Here is a 23,345-nt window from a genome sequence, read left to right on the forward strand (position 1 = left end):
ACAGAATAAGTTCAATTCTCACTGGAGTGAACCACCTTCGTGTCGGGGGAACTCAGCGTTATGTTTCTGTCCTTCGGCTGTTGGGGAAACTCACAGCGGCCTCAGTAGTCATTCCTCTGGGTCTTCTGTGGCTAAGGGCTTTTCAGAGATGGCTTCTTCAACTGCGTCTGTGTCCAGTGCGAGACAGACACATGAGGGTGAGAATAACACGCCGTTGCATGCTCACACTAAGACCTTGGTCCCAGGCACACTTTCTCACTCGTGGAGTTCCACTTGGTCCCCCACCGGGACGGTGGGAGGTTATCTGGACAGATGCTTCCCTTGTGGGTTGGGGTGGAGTCTGGCGACGGCAAGGTGTGAACGGCACATCCCACATCAACACACTGGAGTTGATGGCGGTGTTTCTGACATTGCGACACTTTCAGGAAGTGCTACAGGGCAAACATGTATTGGTACGTACAGACAATGTGGCAGCTGTTTTCTAGATCAGTTATCGGGGGGCACAAGGTCTGTAGCTGCGCTTCAGGTGGCTCACAGTCTCCTAGTAAGGGCTCAGGACAACCTCCTTTCCATAAGAGCATCTTATCTACCTGGACGCCTAAACAGTGTGGCAGATGCTCTGTCATGCGGCAAGGTGTCTCAAGGGGATTGGAAACTGCACCCAGACACGGTGGAACAGATTTGGAAAACCTATGGGAGAGCGACTGTGGACCTGTTTGCGAGCAGTCAGACAATTCATTGTCCAACATGGTTTTCCCTGGGGAAAGAAACAGCAGCGTTGGGCCAGGATGCTCTGGCCCATGACTGGCCGAGGGCCATCCTTTATGCCTTTCCCCCTCTGCCACTGTTGTGGAGGACACTCTGCCGTGTGCGCGATCAGTCACCATGTGCTGTTGATAGCTCTTCATTGGCCATCCAGCTCCTGCTGTCACTACTAGTGGGACCCTCTTGTCAGCTGCCCAACAGGCCCAACTTGCTGACGCAGTTGGAGGGCAGGATTCAAAACCCATGTTCCGAACGCCTGAAGCTCTGGGTGTGGCCCTTGGGGCCCCCGGGGCTACTACTGGAGTGTTCAGAAGGGACCAGGAACACTGTGGTGAACGCACGTGCAGAATCTACCCAACGCTTGTATGCAGGCAAGTGGAAGGTGTTCTGTGATTGGTGTGCAGAACGCAACATCGACCCCCTAAGCTGCTCTGTTCCACAGACTTGAGATTTCCTGCAGCACCTTTTAGAGCTTGGCAGGGCTGCATCTACACTTAAGGTGTATGTTGCAGCACTAACAGCCCACCGTTCAGAGGTTGGAGGTGTTTCACTTGGGTCCCACCAATTGGGTGGTAGCCTTTTTGAGAGGGGCATTTCGTCTTAATCCTCCTCATTTTGTGCGGAGTCAGTCATGGGATCTGAACACTGTGCTCAAATCCCTTTGCTTGCCTCCTTATAAGCCCTTGTCAGCAGCTGACATTAAGTGGCTATCTGTTAAAACGGCTTTTCTTCTTGCCATCGCAACAGCCCGGCGTGTGAGTGAGCTACATGCCCTCTCAGTGAGTACTGTTTGTCTTCGTTGGGGCCCTATGTTTGACAGTGTTTCATTGTGGCCTAACCCAGCTTTCCTCCCGAAAGTCTTATCTCCCCAGTTCAGCCGATTTTGCTGACTGCTATACCGGCGGACAGGACGGACTTGCGTGTAGAGTTGTGCCCTGTCAGGGGTCTGAGGTTTTATTTTGATAGGACGGCAGCCTTTCATACGACAGACCAATTGTTTGTTTGTTTTGGTGGTGCTCCGAGAGGAAGGCCTCTGTCCAAGCAGCGGCTCTCCTGTTGGGTTGTGGAGGCAATCACCTATGCCTATGAATCTATGGGACGTACTGTGCCCTCTCCTGTCCGCTGCCATTCGACGCGTGCTCAAGCAACATCATGGGCAGCTCTCCGGGGCGTACCACTCTCTGACATTTGTGCTGCTGTAACTTGGTCCAGTGCATATACATTTGCTCGGTACTACAGGCTAAATGTTGCGTCCATGCCATTGCTGTGTGCAGCTGTTCTTCCAGAAGGTGGTGATGCTCTTCTGAATTCCTCGTGACTGGGTTGGTATTTGTCTTCCACTAGTGCTTTCAGCACCGCCCTGGCGGTCTGGAGTGAAGGAAATAGAACGCTGGTTACGAATGTAGCCATGGTCCTATGACTAAGTGGAAGACCGCCAGGGTCTTTGGTCACTCGGATTGCGCGAGAATGATCTTGAGGCCAAATGACGTGGGATGTTGCCTTATGTAGGCAGGCACGTCACACGGCATGAGATGACAACTTTTGTATGCGGTTCTCGAAACGCGCGGATGCAAAGATGCTTCCACTAGTGCTTTCAGCACCGCCCTGGCGGTCTTCCACTTAGTCATAGAACCACGGTTACATTCGTAACCAGCGTTTCAGTTTCTGAAAAGACGAATTCATATCTCACAGAGAAAGTGTTTTTTGGGTTTTCTTTTTTTTGGTCATTTACAAAGTGATTCATTTGTCACATTGTAAATGTCACTTTTTTTTTTGTGTGTGTGTGTAGAATATGAACTGGTGCAAAACGCCGTCTTCACAGACCCGAATGATCAGAGTGCCTGGTTCTACTACCGCTGGCTACTGGGAAGAGGTGGGTGAGAGAGTCAGGGAGGGAGGGATTTTTGGCTTATGGCTGATGAGGATCACATGGTTTTATTTCTTTTTCTTCCTCCCTGTGCTAGCTGAGCGTGAGGAGCTGATTAGCTGTGTGTATGTGAGCAGAGAGGGAGAGCGAGTCGCTGTGGCTTTCTCCAAACCTGTTGATGTGAGACATTTAAACTAAATTAAAAGATTATTGTCCAAATATCACTTTAGCAGTGGTAAGAACTTACTGTTTTTCTCTCTCTCTCTCTCTCTCTCTCTCTCTCTCTCTCTCTCTCTCTCTCACACACACATCTGTGTGTGTGTGTGTGTTCATGTCTGTGCCTTTCTCTTTCTATCCCTCCCAGGTTGTGAGTTTGCTGTTGGTGTTAGATGGTCAGCCTCAGCAGGTGGAGTGGAGAAGCTTTCACCCTCAATTTCGCCACAGCCCCGTCTGGGTAATTTTTTTTTTCCTCTGTTTACACACAAAAACTGATTTCGGTTAAAATATTTATTTTGTGGGGCGGCACGGTGGTGTAGTGGTTAGCGCTGTCGCCTCACAGCAAGAAGGTCCGGGTTCGAGCCCCGTGGCCGGCGAGGGCCTTTCTGTGTGGAGTTTGCATGTTCTCCCCGTGTCCGCATGGGTTTCCTCCGGGTGCTCCGGTTTCCCCCACAGTCCAAAGACATGCAGGTTAGGTTAACTGGTGACTCTAAATTGACCGTAGGTGTGAATGTGAGTGTGAATGGTTGTCTGTGTCTATGTGTCAGCCCTGTGATGACCTGGCGACTTGTCCAGGGTGTACCCCGCCTTTCGCCCGTAGTCAGCTGGGATAGGCTCCAGCTTGCCTGCGACCCTGTAGAACAGGATAAAGCGGCTAGAGATGATGAGATGAGATTTATTTTGTGCATGACAGTACTAAAATTAGAGGTTACAAAAATAATTAAATAAGAATAATTAAACAAGGGGAAGCTTTTCCAAAGATCAGAAACGTAAAGTTGGATGAAGCTTTTAATAAATAAAGTCATCAGACTGTTAGTCATTCATTAGTGAATGATTTAATTCTGTGTTAGTTTGTAATTGTAGCACAAAAATCAATCTCTCTCTCTCTCTCTCTCTCAGTTGTGTGAGCTTCCTCCTGGCTCTATCAGCGACATCAACAATGAACACAACTTGACTGTGCACTGGACAGAGAAACACACACAACGAGACTGCGCACTTTATACAGGTGTGTGTGAAGAGAAGGATTATTTAATTGGATTATATTCTATACATATAATTGCTATATAAGGTATTGGATCGAGCTGAAATAAGGAATGGCTGTATTTGAAGATGCTTTTATTTCAACATGAAAAACACAGTCTGAAATTGAAGGTGTATTGAAGAGATTTGTCATCTTTAAGATGTTTCCAACTCGATTGTGAATATTGACACTTTCTTTTCCCCTCAGGTCGAATGGAGAGTTGGTGCAGGGACTCCGCCACAGATCAGGAGCTCTTCAGGTACAAATACAGAGTCCAAACGATATGAAAATGCTGTCATGTTAAGTAATAATTAATTAGTAATAGTTTTGAGGGGTAAGAATTCTGATAATCAGCCAGTCGACCAAAAAAATGCCATCTAAAAAAAGTGCAAATATGTATAAATATTTAAATTGATTAACCAGGGTGTTTAAAAAAATTGATATTGAGATGTAAATATCCCAGAAACTACATAGTCTGGGCAAATGAAACTGAACAGGCTTAATGTTGAGCAATATAAGATTTATTCCTCAACATTTAAATGAGAAATTCAAAGGTATGTGGATTCCATGAACGATTTCACAAATTTTCAATATGCGCGCCGCCTGAGTCACAGCACACGTCAAGTCGGTAGTCAAGCTCCTGCCAAACACGCTGCAGCATGTCTTTGGTAACAGTCTTTCCTGGTAACCGTGCATTTTTAGAGAATTCTCTCATAAATGCACACTGCACAGTCTTGTTCGACTGTAACACACACAACGCCTTTTCTTTTCCAGTGAATGGCATTTCTATACCTAAAAAGATTTTTTTTTAAATTAAACATAAAATTTTGACCTGTTTCCACACGTGCTGTTAAAATTTGAGGTCAATTGAATGAGAATTGGCAAAGTTATTAGACTGTGAAATGATATAAAATTTTTTTGAAACACCCTGTATTATACTAATGAGGAAGGTGTATATAACCAAGGTGTGTATATGTATATAAAACTAACACACACACATTTATTTTTATTTTAACTTGTGTAAAACCATGTTCGTCTGTGCCTCACCACTTAAATTATAAGCAGGTCGGTAATATGAATACTTTATAATTCTTACTTCTCAAACTAAATGACATGCAGAGTATTGTTCACTGTTAAGGTTTCCAGGTGGCACGAGTAAGGTTTTGTCCTAACTTTGGATGTGTGAGTGTGAAACCCAATGATGCAACAGCCATCACAGAGAACCTAAATGAACTCTGTTCACACACAAACTGACATTACTGCAATTAGTGCCTCTTAGCATCCTACAGTGCAGTTATTTAAAAAAAAATCTTATTATTGGTACTTTATTTCCATGGAACGTTAAAATAGTCCAATTTTCTTATCACTGCTTGCTCACTTTTGTTATGCTGTTTACAGACGAGGTTATTGACACGATAATCCTGCAGTTAGCAATATGTGAATTTTGTGCGTGTGTGTTGTAGGAGTGAGCTTTCTGTGGAGAAGACCTCAGTTCTGCAGTCTGAGCTCCAGTCCTGTACTCAGCTCCTGGAACTGGAGCCTCAGAATAAATGTGAGTCTCTGATGTGCTTGATATTACATTTTAATAACTTTTATTTTCATGCTGCCTCGTTTGTTTTTGTCTCGCATTTTCTACCTCCCTCAGGGTGCCTGTTAACTATAATCCTCCTGATGAGAGCTCTGGATCCTTTAGGTCATGAGAAAGAGACGCTCGCTCATTTCCAGATGTTGAAGGTTTAGTACACTTTTACATAAAATCTCAGATCAGGTTCTTAATCATACCCTGATGTGTTAATGATACGACACTGATATTGTGAGTACACTAACCCAAGCACTCTTTTTGTGTGTTGTGGTATTGAGTTTCTTTAACATGGCTCTGTTTTGCTGTCCTCTTGCTAATGATCATGATGGATATAACATAAACATCTCTAAGTATCATACAAGTGACTTTTTGTGCGCTGTGTGTAAGTCTTATGTAAGTGAAAACATCTCTGACTCTCTTACAGGAAGTCGACCCCATGCGCAGCTCCTACTACAGCGACCTCTGCAGTAAGTTTATGATCGAGAATACTATTCTGAAAATGGAGTATGCCGAGGTGCGGGTCTTCAGCCTCTCGGATAAGGTAACTGTCGCACAGTCATGTTTTGCACACTCCTTTTGATATTTTATCAGACCTATAAGCTTGTTGTATCTTTTAAGATACAGCAGTCCTAAAATGGAAAGATCCACCCTGAAGAACTTGCATATCGAGATATATAATTTTTTAATTTAAAATTTCTTTCATCGGCATCTGTTTTCACTTTGGTTAACGGTTTCTTTTATTTAGTGCTGTCAAGCGATAAAAATATTTAATCGCGATTAATGTCGCGACTGTCATAGTTAACTCGCGATTAATCGCAATTTAATCGCACATTTTTGTCACATGAAAAACCATTGTAATTCTCTTATCAGCATAAAAAAGTGAATGGGCTTGCTTTGTACCAGTGGGCTTTTTTTTTTTGTTGTTGGGTTTTTTTTATTTTTATTTTTTATTGCGGAGCATAACACGTCTTGTCACAGCCACTGACATCCATAACTTCCATATTAGATGAGAAAACCAAGGGATGAAAAATAAAGTGCACATCACTGTGAAAATAAAAAAAATTATTTTACTCTTCATTAGTTTCTTTTGAAGAGAAGTATTTGCCATAAAAGAAGAAAAAAACAGATAACAAAAATAAAAACATTCATCATACGTTCAAAAACGTCCATCATAGTGTGGCACTGTATTCTCTAATTCTCACTGCTTATAACTCTACACCTACCCGGTGGAGATGAGCTGGGAAACTGAAGACTGAAGGAACAGTATTAAAGTATTTTTCCAGTCTCACCTGTGAAAGGTAATCCCATGTGATCTCGTTTGGACGGTAAACCTGTTGGTACAGTTAAATGCAGCACATGAATGAGGCATCTTTATTCTCGGCTACTGTCTAGACGCTATACCAGAGACGGTTGAAGAATCTCCACTTTGCCCCATCCAATATGGCGGCGAGGATGTTTATATGTCTATGCCTTTCTCCATCATTCACATGTACTCTTATTGAAGCAGCGCGCGACAAGCCTCAACAGGAACTACGGGTGACTCGCAGGGCCAAATTAGAATTTGCGTTAACGGCACTATTTTTTTTAATCGCGTTAAATTGAGATCGTGTTAACGCGTTATCGCGTTAACTTTGACAGCACTACTTTTATTATGTTTCGTCAATGCTATTCAGCGTCTTGTTGATAGTCGTGTAGTGGGATTTAGCCCTCACATCATCTTTACCTAAAGAGACTGATGCAGCAACGCTTTAATCTGTCCAGCCGTCTCCCCTGCATATCTGTACACACCAAAGCTTCAACTTATGCTAATACTACCATCAAGGCCATCGCTCATCATCTTGGAGATCGCGAGCCTGTGCTGTAATTGAGCGTGTATGCGTTGTATACTTGCATAGCGTTCTGGAACTTTCTTCGAGTCCCATATTTTCATTGGGTTTCTCATTAATATGACCGCGAACTTTGCGTAGGAATTCACAGTGCCGTATTTATATTTTCACACATTCAAACGAACCTTTGAGACGACTACCCCAGTGCAGTGGTTGCGTTAGACTTTTTCATTGTCCGTCATTTTGACGGACAGGGTCGTAAAAATTCCGTCATTGTCCATTATTATCTGTCATTTTATTTTAACTTTTAAATGACAATGTATATAGGCTATAAATGCTATATATTTAATAATTTGTGTTTTCATGGACTCATTTTCATTTAAAAATTTAATTCACAGAACAAGCTTGTATTATTTAATCATTTATTTATGTATTTATGATGCAAAAAGATGAACAGAGATTCTGACGTTCGGTCATTTGTGAACCCATTTTCCCTCCGCTAAAAACATTGCGGCTGTTGTGCCTTAACGGGCATATGAACAATGTTATTTTACAACGTAGCAAGACAATTGCAGTTAAAATATGAACAGTCCACTACAACGATTTAAGTGACAATCTAATTTGACCTGTTTGCGTGAGCTCAAACCTTCCTTCTGGCCCGCATGGATTTAAATTGGGAGCTCGCTTGTGCATAATCAAAGTCGTCAATGGAGACTGCTGCCGAGGCAATTGTCATTAAATTTTGCGTCTTTCCCTCGGACAGACGACTTCTCATTGACGTTTTAATTTTATTCTGAAGGCTGAACCCGCGCTCTGCTGCGACACTGGAGACTGGAATAACCAGCGCCACTTCAGCCAAAGTTCTGAAGTCGGGAAACATTTCTCCCAGGGAAGTGATCAGAAGCCGGCAAGAGCCTCTGAAAGTTGGATTTCCCGACCCTGATAGTACTCTCTTCATAGGGAGGAAATCCTGCAGCATGCGGTCTTTCTGCACCAGTGGTGCAGCTGCACCCCGCGGTGACCCGTAGTGGGCTGACACGGAAGGTCTTAAATAAAACGAAGTTATGTTTAAATGTTAGTTTGTCTACCCGTACTCTCATTAAACTGATAGTTTAGCAGATATTCGAGCAGTGATGTTCCTAAGCTTGCTGGGGAAGAATACAATAAATCGACATTTGTTTCATTTTAAAAACAAGAAAACAACTAGCCTAAATGAGCGCTATTGCATTAAGACGTACAGGCAGGGAAACGACACAAACAATCCAATGCATCTCTCTTTTTAATAGCAAAAATGACGTGTCTTCTGCAGAGAAGGGAAACATTAATACATCTCACTGTGCTAGTGGTTAGAAAAGTCAGAGCGCGGTCAGGAGCGTGATGGGGGGAACAGCCTTGCGCAGTGGCTACAACGTATACATGAGTAGCCTATGCACTGAACATCAAGACTGCCGCAACGTCGGCTCAGATTGAAAGTGACGGCAGTGAAGACTATGTATACTGTATGTAAGAAAACTCTGCCACAACTTGCCAATCATTTCAATTGTGTGTTTCATTATGTGTTATTATTAGGCTATTATTGTTATTGGTAATGGTAACGGTAAACATCCGTCAAAATGACCGACGGCCTTCAGATTTTTCCGTCATAGCTAAAAAAAAATCCGTCAATGACGGACAATTGTCGGTTAACGCGACCTACGCCCCAGTGACAAGTAAATATCTAGCTCAGTACCTCTGTCTGAGTGCGTACTGCCTTGCGAGAGCTCCTTAAATGTTTATGTTGTACATTTACAGTTTTCTGTCTTTCTCGCACGTTAAAGAACCTGAGCACACTTTGTCATCTGGACCAGCTCCTACTGGTCACGCATATCAATCTATGCTCCAATCAGCTCGTGAAGCTGCCGCCACAATTCGCCATGTTGCACTGCCTGGAGGTAAACTTTTTCTATTTGTTTAAAAATTTTAAAAGCAAATATCTGTGTCTTACTATGTAACAGCACTTTGTTCCCCTGTGTGTGTATTGTCTCCCTCAGGTTCTGGAGGCTGATGATAATGCCATAGAGAATCTGGAGGGACTTTACCAGCTGCCCAAACTGGAGGACGTGTCGTTGAAAAACAATCGTATCCTTTTAGCAGACGGGCGATGATTAGGTTAAATTTGATTCCTGGAAACACAGGATAAAGACGTGTCCCTGCCTTAAGGCGTTGTAATATACAATGCATACACCTATATTCTTGCATAACACCGACAGACAATGGCAGATAGAACAAAAATATGCAAGGTGCAATTGTTTTTTTAGTTAAGCGGGTGACATGATTGCTCATTTTAAAAAGGAATGTGACTATTGTATAATGGGGATTTTTGTCACAAGCTCCGTGACATCTAATTTAACAAGACTGGCTCTGCTGCTGTCCGTTTTTTTTTTTTTTTTTTTTGGGTCACAGCACAGCTTCCAAAATTGAAAAGTTCCAAAGAAAAAACACACAAAATTGCAGTGTAACATCAACAAACCATTTTTTTTTTTTTTTTTTTAACAGTGCAAAAAGCTCTTCACCTGCTTTTTTTTAAAAAATAATTGGGGGCGTCGTGGCTCGGGTGGCTGGGGCGCCGTGCTGTGGGTCCGGGGACCTGGGTTCGGTTCCGGCCCGGGGTCGTTTCCCGGCCCCTCCCCGTCTCTCTCTCCCGGTCATTTCCTGTCCTGTCTCTACACTGTCCTATCCAATAAAAAAGGTGAAGAAGCCCAAAAAAACATCTTAAAAAAAAAAAATAAATAAATAAAAAATAATAATGAATAAGACTGAAATAAACCTAAAATTCTCTAGGCTGTCAAAATGACTGTTTTGCAGTAAAGCTGTAGAAACCTGTTTGACACAACACACCTTTAGTGTGGTAATATTTACTGCGCAACATGATTTGATTATAATTAGGGAGAGTTGGTGATTCAGGGTTGTTAATTGGAATAAGGTGGAATAAAACATGTAAAAATCTGCCCTTTTTTTAAAATCCTGACGGTTTCTGGAAATTCAACCTCCATATTTGACAGTTTCTTTAAGAATTGCTTTGAAAATGCACCTTAGTTCAATGCTGTAGCTTCATTTTTATAAAGCTTTACAAACTGGTATTGTGTAATACACAATACCAGTCTGTAAAGCTTTATAAAAATGAAGCTACAGCATTGAACTAAGGTGCATTTTCAAAGCATTTTTATTATTATATGAGTTTGAAAATATTCAGTAAATATGCTGATCCGTAAGAACTGCTTGCCTACTAGGCATATAACGATTCACCTAATTCACTATTCAGTCCACGACTTTGGGTTCCTGATTCAGTTTTCCCACAATATTTTAAAGAAAATAGTAAATGAAGAAAATTTTATTGCCAAAAAATGAAACGTATATTTTCCTGTGCTTTATTAACTTAAATGTTCCTTTTGTTCAATTAAAAATAATCAAAACTTTTGCTTCATTTTCTTAATATCCAACAGTAATTGTTTTCCCACATTTGTAAAGGTTGGAGTAAAATATAATAGCCTATATTATTACTATATTCCTTTTATTAAAAATGAAACGTTAACAACAAATAGGCCATTTCTAAATAAACTTTTATAAACAATTGTACTATCCCCATTTTCTTTCTTTTTTTTAACCTTTCAATAGTCTATTAAAAAGAGAAAGAGAGCTCCAATTTCTTGTTCAATCACACAACAGCTATTTTTAAACCTGTGGTTTTTTTTTTTCTTTTTCTCCTTTTCCATGCCATTAGAGCAGTGTTACTTCTGTCTATGGTAAAGTCACATGCATTCCTGTTGTACTTTATTACCCTTTGCTGTCTAAACAATGCAATTATAGCTAGAGGTTAAACCATCCAATAATCACGATTCACTTTTATTTATAAAATATCATAAATTTGTCACGATTTATAGTCCCACAATACATCATTACATGTCTATTGCCTACTGTAACTGTTGACAAAATGTTATAAGCTCTAGAAATATTAATATTCAAAAAGAAAGCAGAATACAGTAATTGGAGCCAAACTGATGAATCAACTTCTGTATGTGCCATGCCCCAATTTACCATCATATGTAGAGGATATTACACGGTTGTGTGAAGATATGAAGTTTATTTTCGAGCGGTGAACATGTGTTCAACACAAGAAAATCTTCATATCTTTGCGCCAGTAAGTTAATCAAAATAATTTTAATTTTGAACCAGTTCACCATTTTGACAACGTGTGTTGAGTCAGCGGGAAAACACTGGGAGTGACGTCATCAGAGTGAAATATCGGGAAATATGTCACTCCGATCCACAGTATGTTTTTGTGTGGAAAAAAAAAGTTTTTCAACACAATAAGATACATCTTCAAGCCAACATGTATTATTATTATTATTATTATTATTATTATATAGCCGCATTCACAAACAAAAAGTACCCAAATTTATCAAAACAATTCTTTGATTTCCTCACGAGTGGCATATAGAGATTTATGTCAGTTTTGGTACTCTATGTCCCGGATGGAGCTCGTATGGAAAATATAAGTGGTATATTTCCCGGTAAAACACTCGTGTCCATGTAATATTGTATTTTTACTCCATGTTTTTGTTTTGTGTGCACCTTTAGTGGCAGTTTTGAGGCCATCATATCTCTGGTCACTTCAATAACAAGCTTTATAACTGAAATTTCCTTGATGCATTTTACACAGGAAACATGCAGTCATAAACTTCTTACTGTAATAACGCATTTACTACTGTAATAACTCATTTATTACTGCATGTATAAAATCTGGATATCGTTTTTTTTCTTGAAATGTGTACTAATTTGTGTAGAATCAATATCGGTATAAATTTTATTATAATTATTATTACTCACTTACTGTACAATGAAGATTGTGATTCAACCACAAATCATTGGTGGTTAAAATTACTCACGTTTACTTTGAGACTCTTATTTATTCTCTTGTCTTATTTCAGAGTATGAGTCTTTTTGTACAGATATGTATAAAACTGATGAATATTCTATCTGATAATTTCTTATACAAGATGAGGTTTTTCTCAACTTAGTTGACAGAAATCTCGAAAATCTCCGACCTATCGCCACTGGCAACATGTCCGAAGCTCACCAGGCTGGACCTCCGTGGCAACCCGGTCACCAAGACTGCCAATATCCAGGTGGCGCTAGCTGAGCTGCTGCCATCAGTTACTGACATTTTACTGTGATAAACTCCCAAGGATAGAAACTCTGTGTGTTTTTCACGCATTACCTTGCCTATTTATTCTGACGTGGAGCCTTATCAGAAGTGAACATTCGTTTTAGTACTGTACATCTACACTGGGCTCAAAGAGACTTCAGAGTCAGTGTGTGCGTAAATATTAATTTATACCACAGCATTGTTAAATTCTCGATTCTGAAATTCTGTAATAGCAGCTCAGAGGTTTATATTGATGTGCTTGTTCTGAAACATAATTGTTTCTATAGTAAAGGCTCATTTACAAAGAATTACTGGACAGCGGATGCACCACACAAATGGATTAAGAAATGTCTGTAATCATTGATTTTTTTTTTTTTCTATGAGAAGTTAGTTTAAGATTTATGGAAGGAGTCTCTGGTGTCACTGCTTTGTAAAAGTAAATTTTTTTCCCTGTCTTATTAATTTCATAACCGAGCGAGAGGTGGGGTAAATAGATGCTGGTGCAGGAACGACTGTTTATAGGTGCTGTAACAAGTGATACTTGGTACTAAAGATGTTAGATGTTCCACAACATTAAATGTAGCTACAAATGGATAAAAAGTGTGGCAAATGTAATCAGTGGCAAGTTGCTGTAGTGTAAGAGGATTAAAACACTTCAGGATGTGTTATAGAAAAATAACTGCAGGGTGCTAATGATAAATCTGCTTCATTTCAAGCTGCATGATTGTTTTCTGTTAAGAGCACACTGCAAAATGTTTTATTCCTTTTGTGTTTCAGATTCTGCATGCTGAGACCACCAACCTCATGTTAGTTCTCACGTTTTCAGATTTGCATATTGCGTACTACATGCTAAAACAGTAGTTTCCATGTGTATGTGTCCCCATCTCCAGGGATATTCCCCGTTACAAAAATAAGAAGAGGTTGCTCCATAATGTAACAATCTCTCTGATGATCTAGGAAGTGTTCATAATGCAGTTTGAATGAGTTACTCACCTAAGCCAAACATGATTGTACGTGAACAAGACGTAATTTGTGTGTGTGTGTGTTTTTGCGCATACAGTCACATAGACATGTAAAACCCACGAATAAAACATCTCTCACTGGTCTGGGTCATGTTTTTTTTTTATTTGCAAAGTCATGTATGTCTCTATGCAGGAGTCTTCAGTCTTATTCACAAAGTCCCACTGTGCCTGCAGACTTTCATTCCAACCAAGCAGAAGACACACCCGATTCCACTTGTTTCATCACTTCATCTTGGTCTCCAGTGAACTCTCAAGTGTCCCCTCTGATCTGGCTGAACTGAAATCCTGGAGCCATGCTGATCCTTTGTGGATAAGATTGAAGACAGGGCAAGAGTGCCCAACCTTTTTTCAAAGGGGGCCAGAGAAGACTACATCAAAACACCTGAGGGCTGGTCACCAAAATATTATATTAAAGCTCTAATCTAATTTAATTTTAGTGGAATAATTGCAGTTAGCTCTAGCTGCAACATTTGAGATGATATTCATAAATCTGTCTTTATTTTCAGGAAAATTACATTGACCACTTTAATTAAGGACTGTGAGAAGAATCCACAAAAGGTTTTCCATGCTTAGTGGTTGGAAATCATCAATAATTTGCTCTAGTAATGTTTTGTGCCCCGTTTGCTCTGATAAAAAGTTACTTCTTCCAGGATAGCTTCCAGCTGCTTCACTTTCTATACCCTCTCATCTAGGGTTGCTACCTGTGTCTGACAAAAATCCTGGACATTTCGACCATCCAATCGACCTTTTTGCTTGTAAGTAACGGCACCCTTCGCACATCTAACCCAAGACAAAAATCGCCCTTCTACGCTGAAATTGTATTGCTCTAATTAGTAAAAATGACGCTTTTGCTAGTTATTTGTTTAGTTAATTGCTTTACATAATAAAGCAGGTCTTCATTATTTTGGTTTATTTCCAACAGTTTTTGGTTGTGGACACCTGGGGGCAGTAGTGGGCACAGGTAAAAGGGGAATACATAAGTTGTTTGTTTGCTTATGTGGAATAAAAATAATTAATTTTTCATTGTATCTAAGAATATCTGAATGTAACAATGTAAGGTGTAGTGTCAAACAGCTTACCTGATTGCTTAGAGTGTGGTGTGTGCTTTGCTTGTGCTTGCCTGTGCCTCTGCTGCTTGCTGCTCTTGGCTAAACAAATACATAGGAGGACATGTAACTGATATAACTGGGCACATACAGGAGTATGTACTACACTATTTCATTTAATTCACCAAAACCTTACCTAATCTTCCATTTATATTTGGTGTTTTTCTTTGCTGCTGCTGCTATGAGTCCTGGCTGATTTTCAGTGAATGTCTTGAACTCAGTACAGGACAATTGAAAGTTTAGCCTGACTTGAAGCTCAGCCTTCACCATTGCAACAGAGAGTCTGTTTCTTTTATCAGTCCAAGCATCCTCCATTGCCCCTTTTCCACCAAAGTAGTTCCAGGGCTGGTTCGGGGCCAGTGCTTAGTTTGGAACCGGGTTTTCTGTTTCCACTGACAAAGAACTGGCTCTGGGGCCAGAAAAACCGGTTCCAGGCTAGCACCAACTCTCTGCTGGGCCAGAGGAAAGAACCGCTTATGTCAGCGGGGGGCGGAGTTGTTAAGACCAACAACAATAACAAGACCGCGAAAGATCGCCATTTTTAAGCGATGAGAAGCAGCAGCTGTACAAACGCGAAGTCAGCCATCACCATTATTATTGTTGTTGTTGTTGCTGCTGCTGCTTCCGTGTTGTTTTTGCTTTGATATTCGCGCCAAGGTTTATGCAAACGTAGTGCCGTAACTGACGTATACAGCGACGTAATGACATGGCTCCGCTTAGCACGGCGAGCTCGGAAAAACAAACTGGTTCTCAGCTGGCTCGCAAGTTGAAATACACATTTTGCCCATTATGTACAAAAAACCGGGACATTCAGTGTCCCGGATTTTTTTTTTTTTTTCCGGGACAGACCATGAAAATCCGGGACAATCAGGAAAAACCGGGACAGGTGGCAACACTACTCTCATCCTTTGAATATTTTTTGCATTGTCCAGGATTTGTTTCAAAATGTCTCCATCCACTCCTTCATTATCTGTAGCTGCTTATCCTGTGCAGGGTCGGGGGCAAGCTGTAGCCTATCCCAGCTGACTATGGGCGAGAGGCGGGGTACACCCTGGACAAGTCATCAGGTCATTGCAGGGCTGACACGTAGAGACAAACAACCACTCATATTCACAGCTACGGTCAATTTAGAGCCACCAATTAGCCTAAGCTGCGTGTTTTTGGACTGTGGGGGAAACCGGAGCAGTGAGCACCCAGAGGAAACCCATGCAGACACAGGGAGAACATGCAAACTCCACATAGGAAGGCCTCTGTTGGCCACTGGGCTCGAACCCAGGACCTTCTTGCTGTGAGGCGAAAGTGCTAACCACTACGCCACCATGCCCCCTTCAGAATGTCTCATGATATTAAATTCCTTAAATACAACAACAGTCTCTTGACATACGAGACACAAGTTATGGCCTCACTGAAAACATTTTGTTTCTGGCTCTTTCGAAATCACGCCACCTTTCTAAACCTTGAGGGAATGTGATGCTTATTTTGACGAAAGGTCATCTAGTAGGTGTGGTCAGAGAACAAAATATTCTTTCAAATTAGCTAACTGACTTAACAGTCAGCTGACACTGTCAGCCGAAGGGAAACATTGCAATCAATTTAATTTAATTTCATCCTTTAATTGCTTTCATTATTTCATTATAATTATTCTCTTATTATTTGGCCTCATTTTCTATCAAATTTGCTTCAGACATGAAAGGGTTACTGTCCTGAAAACATTAAAATACAGTGCTTGAAAGTTTGTGAACCCTTTAGAATTTTCTATATTTCTGCATAAATATGACCTAAAACATCATCAGATTTTCACACAAGTCCTAAAAGTAGATAAAGAGAACCCAGTTAAACAAATGAGACAAAAATATTATACTTGGTCATTTATGTATTGAGGAAAATTATCCAATATTACATATCTGTGAGTGGCAAAAGTATGTGAACCTCTAGGATTAGCAGTTAATTTGAAGGTGAAATTAGAGTCAGGTGTTTTCAATAAATGGGATGACAATCAGGTGTGAGTGGGCACCCTGTTTTATTTAAAGAACAGGGATCTATCAAAGTCTGATCTTCACAACACGTTTGTGGAAGCGCATCATGGCACGAACAAAGGAGATTTCTGAGGACCTCAGAAAAAGCATTGTTGATGCTCATCAGGCTGGAAAAGGTTACAAAACCATCTCTAACGAGTTTGGACTCCACCAATCCACAGTCAGACAGATTGTGTACAAATGGAGGAAATTCAAGACCATCGTTACCCTCTCCAGGAGTGGTCGACCAACAAAGATCACTCTAAGAGCAAGACGTGTAATAGTCGGCGAAATCACAAAGGACCCCAGGGTAACTTCTAAGCAACAGAAGGCCTCTCTCACATTGTCTAATGTTAATGTTTGTGAGTCCACCATCAGGAGAACACTGAACAACAATGGTGTGCATGGCAGGGTTGCAAGGAGAAAGCCACTGCTCTCCAAAAAGAACATTGCTGCTCGTCTGCAGTTTGCTAAAGATCATGTGGAAAAGCCAGAAGGCTATTGGAAAAATGTTTTGTGGACGGATGAGACCAAAATAGAACATTTTGGTTTAAATGAGAAGCGTTATGTTTGGAGAAAGGAAAACAGTGCATTCCAGCATAAGAACCTTATCCCATCTGTGAAACATGGTGGTGGTAGTATCATGGTTTGGGCCTGTTTTGCTGCATCTGGGCCAGGATGGCTTGCCATCATTGATGGAACAATGAATTCTGAATACCACTAGTGAATTCTAAAGGAAAATGTCAGGACATCTGTCCATGAACTGAATCTCAAGAGAAGGTGGGTCATGCAGCAAGACAATGACCACACAAGTCATTCTACCAAAGAATGGTTAAAGAAGAATAAAGTTAATGTTTTGTAACAGCCAAGTCAAAGTCCAATCGAAATGTTGTGGAAGGACCTGAAGCGAGCAGTTCATGTGAGGAAACCCGCCAACATCCCAGAGTTGAAGCTGTTCTGTACGGAGGAATGAGCTAAAATTCCTCCAAGCCAGTGTGCAGGACTGATCAACAGTTACCGGAAACGTTTAGTTGCAGTTATTGCTGCACAAGGGGGTCACACCAGATACTGAAAGCAAAGGTTCACATACTTTTGCCACTCACAGATATGTAATATTGGATCATTTCCTCAATAAATAAATGACCAAGTATAATATTTTTGTCTCATTTGTTTAACTGGGTTCTCTTTATCTATTTTTAGGACTTGTGTGAAAATCTGATGATGTTTTAGGTCATATTTATGCAGAAATATAGAAAATTCTAAAGCATACCTGTCAACCCTCCCGTTTTTCCCGGGAAATCCCTTATTTTGACTTATTTCCCGCTGTCTTCCCGTTTTTTTTTTTTTATTTTCCCGAAAATATCCCGTATTTTCACATTATATAAAAGTCCCGTATTTTCACAATATAAAAAAGTCGGTAGGTCCAGAATTAATGACGCGCCTCTGACAGGAGTTTACAGCAGGAAGTCGGGCCATCAATTCCCGCCCCCGCCCTCTCAGGCATCAGAACTCCGTCCGGAGGCGAGGCTGAACAAGTGATTAGGTCCAGTGTTGCCAGATTGAGCGGATTCCCGCCCAAGTTGGGCGGTTTCAAGTGCATTTTGGCGGGTTTTGAACATATTTTGGGCTGGAAAACGTCAGCAGTATCTGGCAACACTGATTAGGTCTGAGGTGAAGATGGCGATGCTAATAGCTAAGAAAAACATTAGCCTCTCTTTCTTTGATGATTTCAACAAGTGTGTGGCTGGAATGTTCCCAGACTCTTCCATCGCAAAGAAATGTTCCATGGGGAAAACGAAAGCCTCCCAAATAATCAAAGGTAAGCTACACATGTTTACATTAAGTATGTCCTGGCTAAGACCTCATAAATAGCCTAGTGTAAACTAATTGGTGTATTAACTGTTTTATCCACTCATTGTCTGTTTTATTTTCTACCTGAAACTTACCCATTTTAAATCACTCTTGGTTTAATATCTTATATTACTCTTTATCTCTTTATTACTATCTATCTATCTATCTATCTATCTATCTATCTATCTAGTGTTCCGAGGCCATGACTATGGTAAAACCATAATAAATTGCAATGGAATTGAATTTATTGACTGGTTATATAATGACCTTTCTTATTTTAACATAAGATACGTATTTTAGCCCTTAATTTGGGAAATAACTGGTACCACTGAAAGCAAATAAAAATAAATGTATAGTTTATTAACAAATGCACTCTATAAACCATAAGCATATTGAGTTTGGGTCTTGGCTATCACCAACATGCACCAGAGTACAGGAAATCACAAATACTAGATAGAAAATTGCCCCCATTCAACTACACACCCACTTTTGGTGAAGGGTATGACTTTCCGAAATTTTCCCTTATTTTGAGTTAAAAATCTGGGAAATATCCCTTTTTTTCAAACCTCAAAGTTGACAGGTATGTTCTAAAGGGTTCACAAACTTTCAAGCACCACTGTATTTTAATGTTTTCGGGACAGTAACCCTTTCATTTCTGAAGCAAATTTGATAGAAAATGAGGCCAAATTATAAGAGAATAATTATAATGAAATAATGAAAGCAATTAAAGAATGAAAGAAAATAAATGCAACATTTGAAATGCTGAGATGTTTGGGCCTTCTCTGAAGGTCTAGAAGGCCTTGACAGTTCCCCTCTCTTTACAAGAGAAAAACATACCAACGGATATTGAAAAAAGTGGAAAAGAGAGTGTAAATAATATATATATTTTTTTCATGGTGTAGCGGATATATTCCATTCAGCTAGCATGATACTGAACTTGTCTTTGACTCATTCAGTATCATGCTAGCTGAATGGAATATATATGATATACAACTCAAAGCCAGCTAATATTATTTAAACATGTCACTCAGATCCGTGACGTATTTTGTATGAAAAATGCAAGTTTTTCAACACAAGAAGATAAACTTCATATCATCAAGCCAATGTACGATTTTTCTTATTATATAGACACATTCACAAACAAAAAGTATGCAAATTTATCAAAACAATTCATTGATTTCCTCACGACCGACATATAGAGATTTATGTCACGGTTTTGGTTCTCCATGTCCTGGATGTGGCTCATATGAAAAATACGAGTGGTGTATTTCCCAGCAAAACACTCATGTCCATATAATACAGCTATTCTAACTGAACTATGTATCAATACTGTAAACAGCTACCTTAGCAAGCTTACTAACACTGTCAGTGCTATTGTACAATGAGCTACATTTATTTAGGCAAGTTCAGTCTTGAGAGACCATTTGATTTCTGGAGGTTGAGCCGCACTTTTTGCTGTTACTTTAAAGTCATATACGAGGAGCTGTCGTAGCCTAGTTTGTGGGCTGATGGGCAGGCTCCTGTTGAGTGTGTTGCTTCAACTGCTTTTCGTCTGCTGCCCATCTGCACATACTCAAAGGTAGCAAGGCCGCAATTCACTGTTTGCTTCCAGGAGCCCCATCCCTTGCGCACTCTTCCCAGGAGTTCACGTCAATGTGTGTTTCTTTGAGATCACACTTGAAAACGTCCTTGTAGCGCAGGTATGGCCTACCAATTGTTCTTTTTCCCTGAGCAAGCTTGCCGTACAGAAGATCCTTGGGGATCCTACCGTCTGCCGTTCCAACCACGTGACCCATCCAACACATACGTCTTTACTTCAAGATACTAAACATCGATGTGGTGTCTGTGCATTCCAACGCTGAGTTGTTTGGGATTTTATCCTGCCGCTTAATGTTGAGGATTTGTCAAAGATTTCGCATGTGGAACACATTTAGCCTTTTCTCCTGATGGGCTCCAAGGGTCCGTGTCTCACTCCTGTACAGTAGAGTGCTGACGACACATGCATTGTAGACCTTGATATTTGTGTGTACAGTTAGCTTTCTGTTGTTCCAAACTCTTTTTGTTAATCTTGACATTGTGGTAGCGGCCTTACTGATGCATTTGTTCAACTTGGAATTGAGAGAGAGGAAGTTGGAATTGGTCGCACCCAGGTAAACAAAGTCATTGATTACTTCTAATGTTTGATTGGAGATCGTTATGGTGGGCAGGTTCTCAATGTTCTGACCCATTACTTGCGTTTTCTTGAGACTGATTGTGAGACCAAAATCAGTACAAGCTTTGCTGAAACGGTTCATGAGTAGTTGGAGTTCATCCTCAGTGTGGGCGGCAATAGCTACATCATCCACGAAAAGGAAGTCATGTAAGCATGTAGTACAGACTTTGGAAGCTGCACATAGTCTTGATAAGTTGAATAGTTTCCCATCAGATCTTGTACAGAGGTAGATCGCTTCCATGGATGTCCCAAAAGCATGTTTTAGGAGTACAGCAAAGAAGATGCCAAAAAGTATTGGTGCAAGAATGCAGCCTTGTTTCACTCCACTTTGAATGTCGAAGGCTTCAGAAGTTGACCTATTGAAAACAACTGTTCCTTTCATGTTTTTGTAAAAGGATTTGATGATTTGAAGGAGCTTTGGTGGACATGCACTTTTAGGCAGAATCTTGAAGAGGCTGCCTCTACTGACCAGATTGAATGCTTTGGTGAGATCAATAAATGCTAGAAATAATGATTGTTTCTGCTCTCTGCATTTCACTTGTAACTGTCTCAGCGAAAATATGATGTCTGTTGTGGATCTTCCAGCACAAAAGCCACATTGTGATTCTGAGAGAACTTGTTCTGCAAGCACTTGAAGTTGCTTCAGCGCAACCTGAGCAAACAATTTTCCTGCAATGCTAAGGATATTTTCTGTAATTGTTACAGTCGCTGCGGTCACCTTTGTTCTTGTACAGCGTAACATTAGCATCCCTCATGTCTTGTGGCACTTCACCTTCATTCCAACCTAGGTAAAGAATTTCATAAAGTTCTTACATTACTCCTGACCCTTTAGAGCATTTGTAAATTTAAGCTGGGATTTCATCTTTTCTGGTAGCCAGTGAGTTTAAAGCGGCGGTAAGTTCATTCATTGTTGGAACATTGTCAAGAGCACTTTGTGTGTAAAGCTCTTGTACATCATCTAAAGCACTTTCAGCCACCATGTTCTTGCGTGAGTACAGCTCCGAATAGTGTTTCATCCAGCGTTTCATTTGGAGATCAGTCCTTTATAGTCTCACCAGTTGCAGATTTCAGAGGCAGTATCTTCTTCTTTGTGGGTCCAAAAGCTTTCTTGATGCCTTCATACATTGCTCTGATGTTCCCTGTGTCATTTGCAGTCTGGATCTGTAAACAAAGATCAATTCATTATTGACTGGCACAACTCCTTGCACATTTCTGTATGTTGCTTTGTGCAGCTGTCAATCTTTGCAGGTTATGTGAGCTTGGATTGCTCTTGTATTCAGAGAGAACAATTCTTTTTGCATCTGTGACCCTGGACATTTCCAGTGAATTGGCCTCGAACCAATGAGCTGATTTGAACATTTTCTTGCCAAAAGTTGCCATGGCGGTATTGTACACAGTATCTTTAAAGTGTGGCCATCTTTCAGCAGCAGACTGTGCATGAGAGCTGCAACTTTGTAGCGCTTATTCTGCAGCATATTTGAAGTTATGTACTATCAAATTGTCCCGTGTGTTGCAAGCGTTGATGCAAGGCTTGGCAGCTTTCTTGTTTTGATACACCTTCTTTGTCTGAAGTTTTACTTTGCTGTAAACAAGCGAATGGTCTGTGTCACAGTAAGTGCTGTGGTATGAACAAGTGATTTTCACATTTGATAAAGCAGTCCTTTGAGTGAAGATTAGGTCAAGCTGGTGCCAGTGCTTGCTGTGAGCATGCATCCAAGAGACTTTGTGCTGAGGTTTTGTGTGAAAGGTGTTGATGATGCACATTACATGATGACAACACAGTTCAAGTAGCCTTTGACCATTTTCATTCATTTTATCAATTCCAAAGTGTCCTAGACATGTTGGCTAGGAAGCATTATTAGAGCCAACTCTAGCATTAAAATGGCCAAGAACATAGAGATATTCATTTGTAGGAACAGCAGTTAGGATGGGGCAGCACGGTGGTGTAGTGGTTAGCGCTGTCACCTCACAGCAAGAAGGTCCGGGTTCGAGCCCCATGGCCGGCGAGGGCCTTTCTGTGCGGAGTTTGCATGTTCTCCCCGTGTCCACATGGGTTTCCTCCGGGTGCTCCGGTTTCCCCCACAGTCCAAAGACATGCTGTTAGGGTTTTGCTGGGATTCGAACCTGGTTCGCTGGTGTGATAATCCAGCAAACCCCCACTAGGCCACCAGGGGGATGACTCAAGTGCAGAGGCGTGAGGCGGAAGTAGAAAAGTATCAAAAACAGTTTATTTACACTATGTACAATCCAAGGGAAAAAAACAAAAAAAATAATCCAAAGCTCAGAAGATAAACAAAAATAAAATATCCCAAGGTTCAAAGTCCAAAATCCAAATAAGAAAAAAGGCAAAAACTCAAATGCTCAGAAGATCAAAAAGGTCAAAAACAAAATCCACAAAGTCCAAAAGAAAGAAGCAAAAACCAAGAATACAAAGACACAGGCAAGGTACATGGGACAGAAGGAACTAGCACTAACAGCATAACATAGGAAAAAGACTCCGTGACAAGGGAACAAACAGAGGGCTATTTATACACAAACTAATTAAGGACAGGGTGGGGCAGGAAACGGGCAGTAAGACAAAAACAAAACACAGAACACAGTGGTGACCTCTAGAGGCCCAAAACAAACATGACCAGAAAAGGAAATAACAGTGGCCTCTAGAGGCCAAAACAGTCCC

The 23,345-nt window shown here is 40.8% G+C and overlaps 1 protein-coding gene across 1 annotated transcript in view; it reads left to right on the top strand.

Moving 5' to 3' along the window:
* rabggta (Rab geranylgeranyltransferase subunit alpha) overlaps positions 1–13,565 on the top strand; it is a 48,509-nt gene extending 34,944 nt beyond the window's left edge. The window contains exons 7-17 of the mRNA XM_060937703.1: positions 2,555–2,638; positions 2,730–2,812; positions 2,997–3,086; positions 3,749–3,854; positions 4,077–4,128; positions 5,333–5,421; positions 5,515–5,603; positions 5,876–5,992; positions 9,095–9,208; positions 9,308–9,395; positions 12,342–13,565. Coding sequence (XP_060793686.1) covers positions 2,555–2,638; positions 2,730–2,812; positions 2,997–3,086; positions 3,749–3,854; positions 4,077–4,128; positions 5,333–5,421; positions 5,515–5,603; positions 5,876–5,992; positions 9,095–9,208; positions 9,308–9,395; positions 12,342–12,490 — 1,061 coding nt within the window. The 3' untranslated portion in view covers positions 12,491–13,565. The remainder of the gene's footprint in view (positions 1–2,554; positions 2,639–2,729; positions 2,813–2,996; positions 3,087–3,748; positions 3,855–4,076; positions 4,129–5,332; positions 5,422–5,514; positions 5,604–5,875; positions 5,993–9,094; positions 9,209–9,307; positions 9,396–12,341) is intronic.
* The last annotated feature ends 9,780 nt before the right edge of the window (positions 13,566–23,345 follow it).

Source organism: Neoarius graeffei, chromosome 13 (assembly GCF_027579695.1).
Source record: "Neoarius graeffei isolate fNeoGra1 chromosome 13, fNeoGra1.pri, whole genome shotgun sequence".
NCBI lineage: Eukaryota > Metazoa > Chordata > Actinopteri > Siluriformes > Ariidae > Neoarius > Neoarius graeffei.